Source organism: Dermacentor variabilis, chromosome 7, assembly GCF_050947875.1.
Source record: "Dermacentor variabilis isolate Ectoservices chromosome 7, ASM5094787v1, whole genome shotgun sequence".
NCBI classification, from domain to species: domain Eukaryota; kingdom Metazoa; phylum Arthropoda; class Arachnida; order Ixodida; family Ixodidae; genus Dermacentor; species Dermacentor variabilis.
This window is the reverse complement of record NC_134574.1, coordinates 28628589-28644509: the sequence shown is the minus strand read 5'-3', so window position 1 is coordinate 28644509 and position 15921 is coordinate 28628589. Positions and strand designations below refer to the sequence as shown.

Sequence of the window (15921 nt, the reverse complement as noted above, 5' to 3'; positions counted from 1 at the left end):
ACACTGCCGACTCTGATTCGAGATGCATGAGGAATATTTGACAAGTTGGGACGTCTGTAAGCAGAAAGTGCGCGATCTGTTCGGGAACGTACGTACATCTCCTACATTCAGGACCTGTTGGCTCTGTGCTGCAATGTCGACAAGGACATTGTTGAAGCGGTCAAATTTGGGCACGTGCAAAAGGCATAGTATATCGCGCCTTCAATACACTACTGTGTAAGGGTTACTGTATAATGCAGCTCGTCATCACAGAATGTTGTTGTATTGAGCAGACAAAAAGTCATCGTACCACTCATCTCTTCTACCGACTTCCCAATCGGCAGCCACGTCCTTATGCGAAGGTTTACCCACGCTGTTTTAAACGCCGGCTGCATAAAACGTCACCACGATCGTCCGTCGGGAACTCAAGGCCATGGCGCCCGTTTCTCCCTATGGCGATATACAAGACAACCTGCCCACTATTTCAAATATTCAGGCCGTAGTTCGACAAGGAGTCGCAAAAATTGGCATTTTACCAGCCTTTCATGATGGTAATGCTGCTTCCGACCCGTCTCCCCAGTCGTCGTTGCCGCTGCACCGAACAGAACCTTCACGCCAAGTTCTCGCAATCGAGCCGATTGGCGCACCCTTAATGACCTGCCCATCTGCTTCACATGCTCTAAGATTGGACATGTCATGTCACACCAACTAAACCTTTAAAATCCGTGGCACCAAGATCGTGCTCCATATGCTTCGTCGTTCCATCCAGAGGTTTCATGTGCTCAACGTTCTTCTAGGGAAGATGGGACCAGCCACTCAGCATCGCCTCGGCGCCCTTAGTCCCGCTCGCTCCAACCTCGCCGCTCACGCTCTTCCTTCGACCACCTCTTAGAAAACTAGCTAATGCTGCGCCGGGAGGTGCCACTGCATTCACGACCCGGCCTGAAAATCCTCTGCTTATCCCACGTTCAGGATAAAACCTTCTTGAAGTTCTGGTTGATGGTGTGGCAGTTACTGCTCTCGTTAATACCGGCGTAGAAACCTCTGTAATGAGCTCGAACCTCCGCCGCCGTCTCCAGAAATTCCTGTCGCCCGCGGCTTCACCTACCATCCAAGTAGTCGGCGGGGGTACACCTGCCGTGGTTGGAATGGGCCATGCATGCATCACCATTTCCGGGCCCCACGCCGCCTAGCTGTCCTTTTTGTCGTTGTAGAGCAGACGTTATCTTTAGAATTTACTTTCTGTCCACACATGCTGCCCTTACCGACTGCTCCACGGAACTCCTCCGGTTAGAACTCCCTTTGTGCTTTGACAACGCCGCCACCGCCCCACCCCGCCTACGCACTGTCGAGTTTCTTCGACTGCCACCGCAAGCCGCAATATACATCCAACGTTCACCCTTTCCGCCCCTACGCGATGGCGACTACGTTGCTTCCCCTATTCCTGAGATGGCCATGACACGCAACGTCGCGCTCCCCTATATGGTGCTGACAATTGCAGACAACCGAACCTCTTTTCCCGTCCTCAATTTTGGCTTCTCCGTACAAGTTCTTCCTCGCGGCATATCCGTCGCGCATCTGAGCCCATTGGCAAACCACATGGTTTCTGTCCTGACCAGAGAATCTCCACCCAATTTTTCGCCGCCGTCATCGTAGTAAGATTCATCCTGCAACCACTTCACATGTATGATATCATGGGACGTATTCTGTAAGAGTTAACCTAGTGGTCATGTCTATTTTGTCTGCTGCTGAAGTGCTGATTGGCTGCAGTGGGCTGCGCGTGCACAGCAGCCAGGCGCCGCAGCCGATCAGCTCTTCAGCAGCAGACGAAATGTACATGTCTACTAGGTAGACTCTTATACAATACCTTCCCAGGAGCGCTCTCTCCGGCATAGGCTCTTGCCCTTCGCCGCATGCTGTTCTCTTACCAAGATGTCTTGCACTTTGGCGACTATCCCTCACCCAGACCTCCATCGTCACCCATGCCATTCATACCGGTGATGCGACTCCCATTCCCCGAAGGCCTTACTATGTGTCAGCTCCGGAGCCTGTTGTATAGAGTAGGAAGTTGATAAAATGCTCAGCAAAGGCGTAATTTAGCCCTCGTGCAGTCCTTAAGCCTCAGCCGTCGTACTTCTGAAAAAGAAGGACAATAGCTGGAGATTCAGTGTTGACTACCGCCATCTCAACCAGAGTAGCAAGAAGGCTGTGTATCCTCTCCCACGTATTGATGACGCTCTCAACTGCTTGCACAGAACCAGGTATAACTCTTCAATCGACCTGCACTCAGAATACTGGCAAATCGCTGTAGACGACCAAGACCGAGAGATGCCCGCCTTCGTGAGTGACGATGGCGTCTATCAATTTAAGCAATGCCTTTGGCTTATGTAACGCTCCTGCTACTTTTTAGTGCATGATGGACTCTCTCCTTCGAGGCATCTATTAGTCCATGTGTCATTGCTGCCTAGGTGATGTGATCGTTCTTGAAAACTTTTCAAAACCATCTTGCTCAGCTGTCCACCCTGCTTGACATTTTTCGCCATGCTCGCCTTCTACTTAACTCGTCAAAATGTCGCATTGGGCATCGCCAAATCTGCGCGCTGGGCCACTTTGTCGATGATGCAGCCGTGCAGCCAGGCCCTGACGGAGTCCGCGCGGTTAGCCAGTTCGCTACTCTACGGTCGGACAAGAACATCCGAAGTTTTCTTGGCTTATGCTCGTACTTACGCCTTTTTGTCCAAAATTTGGCGGAAGTAGCCCGCGCTCTCACTGGCCTACCCAAGAAGGACGTCCTTTTCACTGCGGGTCAAGAGCAAGAGGACGCCTTTTCATCGCTTGTTGCCATCCTGACGAACCCACCTGTTCTTAAACATTTTGACCGGTGAGCCAGCGTGGACGTTCGTACCGATGCCAGTGGCCACGGTATGGATGCCTTCCTTGCAAAACACTAGCCCACATTACACCGCTTGGTCACCTGCGCAAGCCCCTTTCTGTCGCCATCGGAGCAAAATTACTCCATCGAAGAACGCGAGTGCTTAGCTCTCGCCTGGGCCATCGCAAAATTCCGACCGCATCGCTATGGCAGGCATTTCTCAATTATTACCGACAAGCATGCACTTTCCTGGCTTTCCTCGCTCAGAGACCCAGTGGTAGCATTGGCAGCTGGGCACTACGTTTGCAAGAATATACATTTTTCGTGTTCTACAAATTTGGGCGGCTTCACCAAGACGCCGACTGCTTGTGTCGATATCCAGTTGATCCCCCTGATACAGTGGAAGTCCGAAGTGTTCGTTCTCTCCACTACAAATTTTGTGCACATAGCTGCCGAACAGTGCCGTGACTCATCCTTGCGGCCTATTATAGACGGTCTCAACTCTCCTCACTCTGACTCTTCACGACGGATGCTTGTCCTTCCCAACATCTTACACCGCTACGACGACAATCATGACGGCGCTGAGCTCTTGCTTGTTGTTCCCGTGCATATTCGTTCTCTTGTTTAGTGCCAGCTTCATTATGCACCGACTGCCGGATACCTAGGCGTAACACGCACGCATGATCGCATCCGTAGGCGCTTCTTTAGGCCTAGTCTCTGCCGTTGTGTGCGACAGCACGTTCGAACTTGCGACCACTGCCATAGACTCAAGACACCTTCGTGACTACCTGCTGGCAGCCTTCAGGCCCTTGATATCCCCTATACACCATTTTGCCGGTCTGCCTCAATCATTTAGGGTCTTTGACAAGGGCAATAGATGGGTTGTAGTTCCTAATGACTACGTAATGGGGTACGCTGAGGCAAGAGCATTTCCTACCAGCTGCGCCACTTATGGAGCCGATTTCATTCTTTATGATGTCATGCTGCACCACCTTGCTCCTCGCCAGTTAATCACGGATCGCTGCCGCTGCTTCTTGTCTGAAGTAGCCAAATACATTCTTCGTTCTTGGCCGACCAAACACAAGTTCACCACTGCATACTACCCACCGACAAACGGCCTTACTGAAGGCGTCAACCCTACCCACATAGATATGCTTCCTGTGTACGTGAATGAGGGCCACCGAGATTGGGACATCAACCTGCGTTTTCTGACCTTCGCCAAGAACTCTTCCCGTCCCGACCTAGCTGGCTCTTAACTTGTTCTTTTAGTGTTTGGCAATGACCCGCCATTCCCCATGGACACCATAATCCATCTTCACGGAGACGCATCAACTGCCTATGCTCGTGATACTCTTGCCCGTGCTTACATCACCCGCCAGGTTGCCCGAGACCGCTTATCGGCTTCAAAGATTCACGAAAAATGTTTTTATGACACGGCGACACCGGCCGGTCCACTTCCCTCTGGGATCGCTCGTCTTGCTGTGGTTGCGGTCACGCCACGTTAGCCTGTGCAAAAATTTCTCTCATGGTATTTCGGCCCTTACCACGTCATACGCAAATTCGCTAATGTGACCAATGATGCCACTCCGCTGATCCCCATGTGAGCCTCTGCAACAACCAGGAGTAACATCGTTCATGTCTCGCACCTTAAACCGTACAACTCTCCACCCGAGTCCTAATTGCACCGAGACGATGCTTCGGCCGCCGGCGTGTAATATCACGGGTGGCGATCCCATGGCCGGTAATTGGACGATGACGACGACGATGACGGTGCAGCTATCTGGTGTGCACGCGCTAGCCATACAATTGCTGCAGCGTTGTGTGTCTTGCCTTGTAAAGATATCCTTGTATATATATTCTCCCCTAAACAATATATTTGCATCAAATGCCGAACTCCTGCTCACTACATATTCAAATGACATGGTAGAATATAATTTAACGCAAGTGGAAGTCGATCATGCGATTACGACCGATGCGCCAGTGAGTGGGACAAAAATTGGAGGACATTTAAGTTTCGCCTTTAAGAGTGGAACGCGATAGCGTTATCGCATCCCGTTCGCACATTCCACTCATTCGCTCGGCATGCTCTTGAGTCACACAATGACGAAACGTGCGCCTGAGCAAGCGGAACGAACCAAAGAAGTCGGTGTCTCGGAGGGAGAAATGATCTACGCGAGCCAAACGTCGTAATCGGTACGGACAGCAAGGCCGCGACGCGCCATGAAGGCGGACGCGTTCATGGGGCTGATGCTACGATGGGATTGTCCTCTATCTCGCTTGGGAGCACCACGCAGACGCATGGCTCCTCGCCAGCAACATGGCACATATCGCAGGGGACGCTTTCCCACCAGACGCGCTACGGCGCAGCGATCACGACAAGGGCGATTCCTAGGTGCTTCGAACGCTGCACCTAGGAATTGCGCTGTGAGCGGAAAGAGCAGCCGCGTCGCGCGGGCGAGTGGCGCGCCACCTGTCGGAGCAGCGCCGTACATTGCGAGGAGGGCGTCTTCTGTGTCTGCCGCAAGATGGCTCTGCGTATGCGCAGAGCGCAGATTAAATGTGGCGGAAACGTACTTCGCTACTCGTGTAACAGCGACTTCTGTAATTTACATGCTCATTATTACCGATCTACATCAGAAGAATCACCAACAGACATCAGGGTATGAGGGAGGCCAACGTCGTCAGACTCATACACTCCTTCGTTATTACCCACATTACCCATGTAGCTGCCTACCACAACTGGTACGCGGCCGAATATGCCAAACTGAACACCCTCATTAGAAGAGCACACAAGATGGCGCTGGGCCTTCCAGACAGCACCAGCACGGAACTTCTGCTACAGCTGGGCGTCTACGACACGCTTGAAGAGTTAATTGAGGCACACCAAATCTCGCAACTCGAAAGACTAGCGAAGACACGAACGGGCAGGAAGATCCTGGACAAACTCGGGTTATCACAAGCAGCACGGCGACAAGGCATCCCTTCCAAGCGCGATCAGGGAAAAGCTGCAGGTGGCTTATATACCCAAGAACCTGAGCCCCGAATTCAATCAGGGTCGAAGAGAGAGTAGAGCCAAGGCTTTATGCCAAGCCTTCTGTAGGGACAAGAAGCACTGTACGTAGACGCGGCAGAACACGAGGATCAACGTGTTCTTGCAGTGGCCGTCCTCAATACCGAGAAACAATTGGTCAGTTCATGTAGCATACGTGTAAAAAACCCCGAGGTAGCGGAAGAGGTGGCGATAGCTGTAGCCAACGTTAACCCCAGTTGTAGATACGTACTCAGTGACTCGCAGACGGCGGTCAGAAACTATGCACGAGGCAGAATTTCGCCGAAGGCTGAGGCATACTTAAAGCCAATGCGAACTATGTCACCTCCGAGGAGACAGAGGAACGACACATTATATGGTTCCCAGCTCATACGTCCCCCGACACCCCCATACCCAACCTAAACGAGGAAGTCCACCGCGTAGCGCGAGGTCTCACGTTCCGCGCCCGCGAAGAAGGATCCTCTATTGGGGTTGGAAATACAACGGAGGCATAGACAGAGGGGGAAAGAATGATCAGATACTGTGATATTGCAAAATTCTATCAAAAGTCAAGGCGGGTTTATCCGCCCCCTAACCCCAAACTCTACAGGGCCCAAGCGGTAGACTGGAGGCAGCTACAAACAAAGACCTTCCCCAACCCCGTCCATCTCAGGAGGATATATCCGGACGTCTACTCAGATGATAACTGCAAGCTATGCAGCAGGGCTCACGCATCTCTCAGACACACTCTCTGGGAATGTGAAGTTATATGCAAAGAAAATGCAGTTTCCCTAAATGAAGCTGCGGCGCGATGGACGGCCGCGTTGCGCAGCTTGAACCTCGAAAATCAACTATGGGCCATGCAGCAAGCCCGTGAGGCGGCGTGGAGTCAGGATCTCCGGACCTCCTCGGGGGCGGCCTAGGCCCAGGGAACGAATTTGCCGGATTGTAAATAAAGTTGTTAGCACCATTACCACCACCGCAGTATAACTTTCTACGACACGTTTCTAAGGCAACAACGTATTCACTAGAGGCACTATTGTCCCGTTTCAACCGTCGGACTTGTGGCTGAATGGTAGCGTCTCCGTCTCACACTGCGGAGACCCTGGTTTGATTCCCACCCAGCCCATCTTGTAAGTTGTTCTTTATTTATCAAGTGCCTTCTGGGATTTATCGCTCACGGACAACCACCCCGACGCCGACGACACCGGCTTTTCTGCGACACGAGCTCCTTAACGCTGCCTCGTTAAAACGGCTGTGGGTATTTTCTCCGAGTCCCTATCCTTGTCATATGCATTAGGCCTTCTGCCTTTCACACCTATGTTTCCGGCTGAACAATCAACCGTTATCTCCGCTCTTCAAAAATTTCCTTCAAATTATTCAACTGCCGTTACAGTGACTGATTCACTGCCACTATGCACATCACTCACTTCATTTCAGACACTACTTGGGCGAATACATTTAAGTCATTATATCCTCCAAACTTTAGTCTGGCGCGGTTTTAATGGGCTCCAGGTGATTGGGGTATATTCTTAAATGAAATCGCAGACACACTTGCGCGGATATCTCTCGCTAGACCAGCTATGTCCGTTGTGCCTACTTCGGCTGATGTCATTGCGGCTGGGTTTAGAAAATGTCCTCTTTTCTAAGGTTCTACAAAACAATGACAATCCAAACGTCGGAATTCAATCATTTGTAGTCTTCATTCGACAATGAATGGTGTTACACACGTAAATTAGAAATCTCCATTACGAAATTACCATGCTGCATCCTACCATTATATCCTTACCTATGGAGGTCTGGTTTGGCACTGTCCCCTCTGTGTCGTACCTGCCAGGAACCCGAAAAGCTTGATCACTTTCTACTAGCATGCCGTCAATTTAAATATCAGAGAAAGAAATTACACTTTTCATTCCGAAAATTTTGTATTTCTTTACCTACTAAAAATATCCTCTCTTTCGTAGCTTCTTCATTCAGATTTAGTGGCAAGAACATCTACGTGGTCATTTGTGACTGTCTATATGATACACTAATGTGATTACGAGAAAGCGTTTGATTCTGTCGAAACCTCAACAGTCATGGAGGCATTACAAAATCAGGGTGTAGATGAGTCGTATGTAAAAATACTGAAAGATATCAATAGCGGCTCAAAAACCACCATAGTCTTCCATAAAGAAAGCAACAAAATCCCAATAAAGAAAGGCGTCAGGCCAGCAGATGCGATCTCTCCAATGCTATTCACAGCTTGTTTACAGCATGTATTGAGAGACCTGGATTGGGAAGAATTTGGGATAAGATTTAATGGAGCATACCTTATTAACTTGCGATTCGCTGATAATTTCTCGCTTAGTAACTCAGGGGACCAAATGCAATGCATGCTCACTGACCTGGAGATGCAAGGCAGGAGAGTGGGTCTAAAAATTAATCTACAGAAAGCTAAAGCAACGTTTAACAGTCTCGGAAGAGAACATCGATTTACGATAGGTAGCGAGGCACTGGAAGGGGTAAGGGAATACATCTGCTTAGGGCAGGTAGTGACCGCGGATCCAGGTCGGGAGTCGGAAATAATCAGAAGAATAAAAATGGTATGGGGTACGTTTGCCAGGTATTCTCAGATCATGAACAGCAGGTTCCCATTATCCCGTACGAGAAAAGTGTATAATAGATGTCTCTTACCAGTACTCACCTACGGGGCAGAAACCTGGAGGCTTAAGAAAAGGGTTCTACTTAAATTGAGGACAACGCAATGAGCTATGGAAAGAACAATGATGTGTGTAACGTTAAAGGATAAGAAAAGAGCAGATTGGGTGAGGGAACAAACGCGATTTAATGATATCTTAGTTGAAATCAGGAAAAAGAAATGGGCATGGGCAGGACATATAATGAGGAGGGAAGGTAACCGAAGGTGATTAAGGGTTACGGACTGGATTCCAATGGGAGGGAAGCGTAGCATGGGCGGCAGAAAGTTAAGTGGGCGGATGAGATTAAGAAGTTTGCAGGGACGATATGGCCACAATTAGTGCATGACCGGGGTAGTTGGAGAAGTATGGGAGAGGCCTTTGCCCTGTAGTGGACGTAACCAGGTTGATGATGACGTCGTGATTCAATAAGGGTACCATTTTAATTCTGGAAATCAATAATTGGAAATATCATAAATACGCTGATTGTGTTTTCGAAATTATTCTAAAGCACCATAAAAACTGTAAATTAGCTGTTTAAACACATGTATCAATATTTTTTTCGGTATCTACCACGTAAATTTATTACTTAATAACATGAACGTTATACTTTACCCTGGTTTACTGTTCCTTTAGGTTTTTCTCACGCCTTTTCTTTTTGCCCGTTAACCACCGTATTGGCTAATCTCCAGTAGTGCGTAAGCGCCACTAGTAAGCAGCAAGCAAGAGCTGCTCCTGTAAAACTTCGATAGGCCATGCATCCGCGGAAGCTGTGAGCACAGAATATCGGAAGGCTGTCTTGCTGCTGCTTGCGGTGAAATCTCGAATTCTGATGGAATCAGGGTTGTGGTGGTGGCTGCAGGCATGGCAAATGTTGTGCTTGCGGTGTCGTCATGCCTGCGAGAGTGAATTTTGTGCCTAGTGGAGCCGGCAGGTGAGCCTGTGTATTGGTGATTAGTGATGTGCCCTCGATGGAAAAGCGGATAGTTTGCAGGAATGTCCAAGGAGGAGAGCCACAGACCGTAGAGAGGGGAGGGGAGCGCTCACGATGGGCCCAGTGAATACCTTAGAAAGAGTTTCTGCGCAGCGGCCTTTGAGAAGGGGAGGAGGCTCACGGGCCGTGCAGAGGTTTGAAGCACGGGCCTGCACGTGCTAACGTTCGGCAAGGGTGGATGCAGGCGATGTGGGCCGACAAGACGCGGAATGACACAACAGTTGAAATGGCGAGAGCTGTTGTGAGTAAGTGCTCGAGGTGACGTAGTGAGCAGGGGCGACTGGCCGTAAGTCCTCGTAGGAGTAGGGGCCAGGAAATGACAGCCGGAGCCCGGAACCCAGCCGAAGCCTCGAACGTTTGTGAGAAGGAAATGGCTGGCCCAGCTGGATGAACCAGATGTCCGGCATTTTGATGTAAAATTCCCAGACTCCCTGCAACCGCGGGACGTCTGCCGGACCTCGTGAGGCCAGGTCACTCGACATGGTGGAGTCAGTGAGCTGGAGCTGGCATGGCTGGACTCGATCGTCCGGGTCACCAAATTGCCTGAGTGGGCGCGAAGGGGTAGCGGCCGTGGCCACGGTGTATTTACGCCGGCCAGCCATGGTGTAGCGTGATGTCCGGAGAGGCCGACACGGCGGTTGCTCAGGTCGAGTGCACTACCGTGTTCTATCCTCGCGCTGCCTGCAAGTGAGGCCGTACTCTTCGCCTGCTGTCGATACGATAGTCACGCCGCTAAACTTCATTTTCCCGCCTTTGTCATCATACCACTGTTCTCTTGCTGTCCTTTGCACGGTGTCGTCGCTATACCATTGTCATCATTTTAGTATGGTCATCTCACTATGCCGTCGTATTCCTAGCACTTTTGTTCCATCGTCGTCGTTCCTTCCTCATTCCATCGTGACTGTGCCGTCGTCATACAGTGGTCGTCACACGAACACGATCATCAGCAATCTTCGCAGGTGAGTACCATGGGAAAATGGGCCGACATCTGAGAGGGCCCATTCCACGTGTAGCCGAAGCAGCGGAAGTGTCAGAGTGATGACTAGAGCTTTTCAATAAACGAGCCTTAGTAATCGGTGTGTCTCTGCATTGCTTGAATGCTAATCGCGTTACCGTCGACAGTCACCGAGAGATGGGTTCCTCCGTAATTTTTATGCAGTCGGGCTCTGCGTTTTATGGTAATTAGAACACGTCTACCATTTATCGCCTGCTCACCTTCATTTGTTTGTTCATAAAAACCACCGCTCACACAGCACGCGTTCCCGGCATGTTTGCACACAACAGCGCAGGAATATAAAGGGTAAATGTTCAGAGAACATCCTGCAGTAATGCCTTTATCGTATAACTTGGCAGTCACAGCTAACAAAATAGGAGACAAACTAAATATATATTTACGTCACTTCGCAGTATTCAATACACAAATACATTCAGAAAGGCAGCTAAGACGGTATCTAGATACAAACCACATCACTTTACCAGATTTCGAAGCTATTATTGCCCTTTTCAATGGCTTGAATTGCTTGCGCACTCGCACCGCAGCAATGCCTTGCTCTTCGGGCAGTCTACAGTACTACGGCGCTAAAATCAAGATATTTAATACTTTCTCAATTTACGCCGCCGCTCTTAAAATAGCCTCTCGCTTTCACAGCTATGGACAGTTAGTAGGACATCGCGGAAACTTGAAAACACTGCTAAACAATAGCACTTATTCTTTATCCAGTGTTGTCGTAGTGGACATGCAACAAGTTCGATGAGCAAGGTGCATAGAGCGTCCTTTCCTGAGGAACCTGAGCCTACTTCTCTGGCAGACAAGAAATGCCATCGCAAATTTTTTGTCTTCAATAATCATTCGCGGCACCCGGTTTTTGGCAAATGTATTTCACTTCGTGTGATTTATATATGTTCTTTCTAATAAATCAAACATTAACTTGAAAGTCGGGCCAGAGTGTTGCTTCAATAATACGAGTATCACGCAAGGCGTCTTGACTTTGTAAGGTGAGGTGAAATGCGTCACTCCTTTCGTGTGGTAAGTGAACGTATCAATCTTCAAATATAGTAAAAGGAAAATTTTCTGATCCGTCTAGTTATAAATTTAAATCATGTGAACAAGCACCGGTTTGCGGTTGGGAAGGACTTTCGTCTTTCCCCATACATCTTTTTCGGTGTCCTCAAAATACGATACAAATTCAACTTAATATTGTAGCGGGGACGTTGGGCGAGTATAGACAATATATTTACAGTAAATATACAAGCAATGTCCATGTGGACAAGGTGGCTGACCAGCAACAACACAAAGCAGCCATCCTCTCGCGATCTTCTTCTTCCTCTCTCTCTTCTCTCATTCTTCTGTAACAGGACCCCCGGGTGGGGAAGCGCCGTTTCGGCGCATGGAAGGCGAAGAACTGCGAGCGAAGTTCTGGCTTCAGCCGCGAGACGTGCACGATGCCAACAGGTGGCGGATTTGAGGATGGATGAAAATGTAACGGTGCGAGCTCGCAATCGACGTCGTTAACTTGACGTAGGACTTCATAAGGCCATGTGTAGCGAGACAGGAGCTTCTGAGAAAGGCCGACTCGACGATATGGTGACTAAAGCAGCACCCAAGCACCTGGGGCAAACTGAACATCGCGATGCCACTGGTCGCAACGCTCTTTTTGCAGATGCTGCAAGGCTAATACGCGAGTTGGGGCGACTGGACGCACCGTGTGAGCGCGATCGATGACTTCACGAGCGTACTCAGTGGCCACGCGGGGAATAGAAGGTAGGATGGTTTCAAATGGCAATGTGGGGTCTCGACCACACACAAGATAAAGGGGTGAATATCCTGCGGTGTAATGTCGGGACGAGTTATACGCGAATGTCACGTAGGCGAGCGAGGCGTACCAGTTGCGCTAATCATTGGAAATGTACATTCGCAGCATCTCTGTGAGTGTTCGGTTGAGACATTCCGTAAGACCGTTTGTTTGTGGATGGTAAGCGGTGGACAGCCTGTGCTCAGTGGCACTAGAGCGGAGGAGGTCGTGGACAACGCGAGACAAGAACGAGCGGCCGTGGTCTTAAGTAACTGTCGAGGTGCACCGTGCTGGAGAATCACGTCGTGAAGGAAAAAATCGGCGACATCAGTTGCGCAACTAGTCGGCAACGCCTTTGTTATCGCGTAGCGTGTCGCGTAATCAGTAGCGACGGCGATCGACTTATTCCCTCTAGTCGTCGTCGGAAAAGGGCCAAGCAGGTCAAAGCCCACGTGAAAGAATGGTTCAGAGGGAACTTCAATTTGATTTAGTCGGCCGACATGTGGCAAGGGAGGTTTCTTCCGGCGCTGACACAATTCGCAAGTTGCGACATAACGACGCACAGAGCGGAGCAGATGAACCAGCGTCGTACGCGGTCGTATGTATGCAAAACTTCAAGGTGTCCCGCAGTCGGTGCATCATGAAGTTGTTCGAGAACAACGGATCGCAGAAGACGAGGAAAGACAAGGAGCAACTCAGGGCCATCAGGGTTGATATTGCGGCGTTAGAGGATGCTTCTTCCTCTCTCTCTTCTGTCATCTTTCCGTAACAATATAATTATGCAGCCATACAGCAATAATTGCCCATTCAGTTGTACACATGGTGACCAAAAGATTTCTTGCATATCCAACTCCGGATTTGTTGATTACGCAATGCATTTTCTTAGAGTGACAGTGATTGCCATTATGCTGCCATAGACAAACTTCGCATGTTTATCTTTGTAGCATTATTTAGAAAAAAGCATTTCAATTCCAGGTCAGACGTTCTGCACATTGTGGATACCTGAAGAGGCACTTCAGAATGCTCCTGACTACTGCAGATTTATTATGCTTACACTGTGCGGAGATAAGACATATAATGCTTATGAAGCTGAGCAGTATTTCTGCAGCTACCTCGACAGAAATAAACGGATGAATTCTCAATAACTAACCAACTAAATGTTTTAATTAAGCATCGATCCTGCATGCAACAAAGAAGATTGCCTTTTGAGGGGAATAAAGCTTGAAATTCGCTGCTATGCATTTGCAGCCTTAAACATTTTCTTGTTTATTAGCATAAAAAAATGTGTTCTGGTTCCATATATTCTCAAATTAGGCAAATACAAGATGTGGTAGCGTGAACAGACATTTTACTAAACGGCTCTGTGGAACATATTCCGAAGGCGCCCCATGGTATAATCTGCATGAGGATTAAGCATTGCTTCTTTGATATAGAGCGTGTATCTAGGTATAACCGAAGCTTCAGCAATTCTCAAAATAACTAATGCACTGATGATAACATACTAACCAGTCAGCCACTTCAGCTTGAAGTTCTTAACGCAATACCATTTAACATGTGTGCCGAGGTTAGTCAAATTTTTAGAAACGTGTCTCCGTAACTGTGCCGAAGTGGACTGAGCTCACACATTCTAAATTGAGAAGAAGCTTTCCTTGCTCACTGCGATAAGAATTAAACTAATAGCTCAGCGTTTTACGCAGTGAAAATTATGAGCCTCATGACAAGGCTTTTGTTCCGGAAGTCTCTTTAGGGCAGCATGCATCCAGGACTCGCGGCATGTTTCCTATATCCAGTCATAACACATAATAGCGTTAAGTAAATTAATGTTATATTTCTGGGCTTCACAATTCAGAATCACTAAGGGCCACAACAAGTTTCTGTGAAGCCAAGCGGGCTACAGTTAAGGTGGTAGAATATGAGAGATGTATGAACTAAGTGGCGGTGCCGTGAAGAGAGTGTCTCCGCAAACGGTCGAGTTTACGGCTCGACTCCTTCTTAACAGCGGTTCGATATTCACTGAACTTTATTAAAGAAAGTTAATGGCAGTGCCCGTGTGTCACGCTTTTATTTTGTTTTGACATCGTGCACTACAGAAGCTAAACGATTTTGAATGAAGTGTTCAAGAAAAGCTGAAGCACAGTGCAGGCCCTCCACTGTTTCCCACCATTGAGGCGCAGACTACAGAATGAGGGCCTTTAATGACTATGACAGTGTCAAAGAAAGCGGAACTGTCCTCAGAGATCTATGTGGCCTTTCGGATGCACTACTTTCTCTTTCTTTAGTGCGTTGCCACAGTGTTCCGAGTGCAGATGTGACATCTCAGTGAGAGACATGTTTCTGATCTCCATGAAATTGAAGTTAAGCATAAACTATTTATCCCTTGTGCTGTTCTTGGCGTCCAGAAACATGGTGTCGCGACACATCAACAGTGGGCTTCCACCAGTTCCTGAGCCAACTCAGCAATAGGTTTACGTGCCCCTGGGGCATGTCATCAAGGAAACAATCCCAAGTTGCTTCAAAGTGCAGAATCCAGACTGCAGTTTGATTGCAATGATGTACGGAGAGAGCAGCCCTGCACAATACAGGAACAGCGCCTGCTGCACTCACATTTATTTATTTATTTATTTATTTATTTATTTAGCGTACCCTCTATGCCATCCCGGTACTATAGAGGGAAGTGGTTAAAGTAAAACGTTTAAGTTCAACAAACTGGAGTTAATAAGGCAAAACAAATGGCACCATAGATACACAAAGTGAGATATGGAGTTTGTAGGTACAAGTTAACTATGTGAACAAAAAGGTTCCTAGTTATATTTTATTAGCCATGACGTTCTTGAATAATTGGTGATCTGCGATGGTGAACGTCGAGCCAGGAAGGCGATTTCCCTCATTGGAAGCGCTTGGTAGAAATGACTACAAGAAAGCGTTGGATCTCCATAATGGAATGCCTACCTTATCAGTATGATCTAGTCTGGGCGATTGATACGAAGGTGCAGAAATAAGTTTCTTGCATAACAGCTGGTGGCGATACATTGGTGATGAATACATTTTGAAAAAGGTGCATGCGGAACATTTTGCGCCCTTATGACAAGAATGGTAAGTTAACGCTAGATTTCATGGCACAGATACTCGCTATTCTGTTAGAAAGAAAGAAACCAGTAGAGTTATTCTAAATCATTTCGAAGGAGTACATTAGGTGTATTTGACCTGTGCCACAGATTGACGCGGTGCTCTCAACTTTGGGCCCTGTAAGAGCTCCACAGAGGAGAAACTTTAAGGAATAAGGTGCTAAGAAATGTTGCGTCCTAAGTAACCTAGCGTTCGGTTAGCGTTACTTATTATATGCGCGATGTGGCTATTCCAAATCAGATCAGATGAATCAAACCATGATAAAACGGTGTTAGGGACAGCTTGAAGCCCGACCATTACAAGGGTGGGTATACCCTGAAATTCCTCGTAGCTATTACACCATACAGAGGAGTGTGCTAGTGCTCAAAGGCCTATGGAGGGAAGTTCTCTGATGCATTCATTACTACTGACTTCCATTTTGTAAGCCCTGTGCATTCAGGCGACGTTGTAAT

General features: G+C 48.3%; 1 protein-coding gene across 4 annotated transcripts in view; it reads left to right on the top strand.

Moving 5' to 3' along the window:
• The window catches only part of LOC142587387 (uncharacterized), a 174772-nt gene extending 161190 nt beyond the window's left edge, over window positions 1-13582 (top strand). For 3 of the 4 annotated variants that reach the window (XR_012829511.1, XM_075698352.1, XM_075698351.1), the window contains one exon: window positions 13319-13582. Coding sequence is in view for 3 of the 4 variants with exons in the window: in XM_075698352.1 (XP_075554467.1) it covers window positions 13319-13488 (170 nt within the window). In the remaining variant the exon portion in view is untranslated. Of the gene's footprint in view, window positions 1-11906; window positions 12037-13318 lie in introns of all 4 variants that reach the window. The other variant, XM_075698350.1, reaches the window with a different exon arrangement.
• The last annotated feature ends 2339 nt before the right edge of the window (window positions 13583-15921 follow it).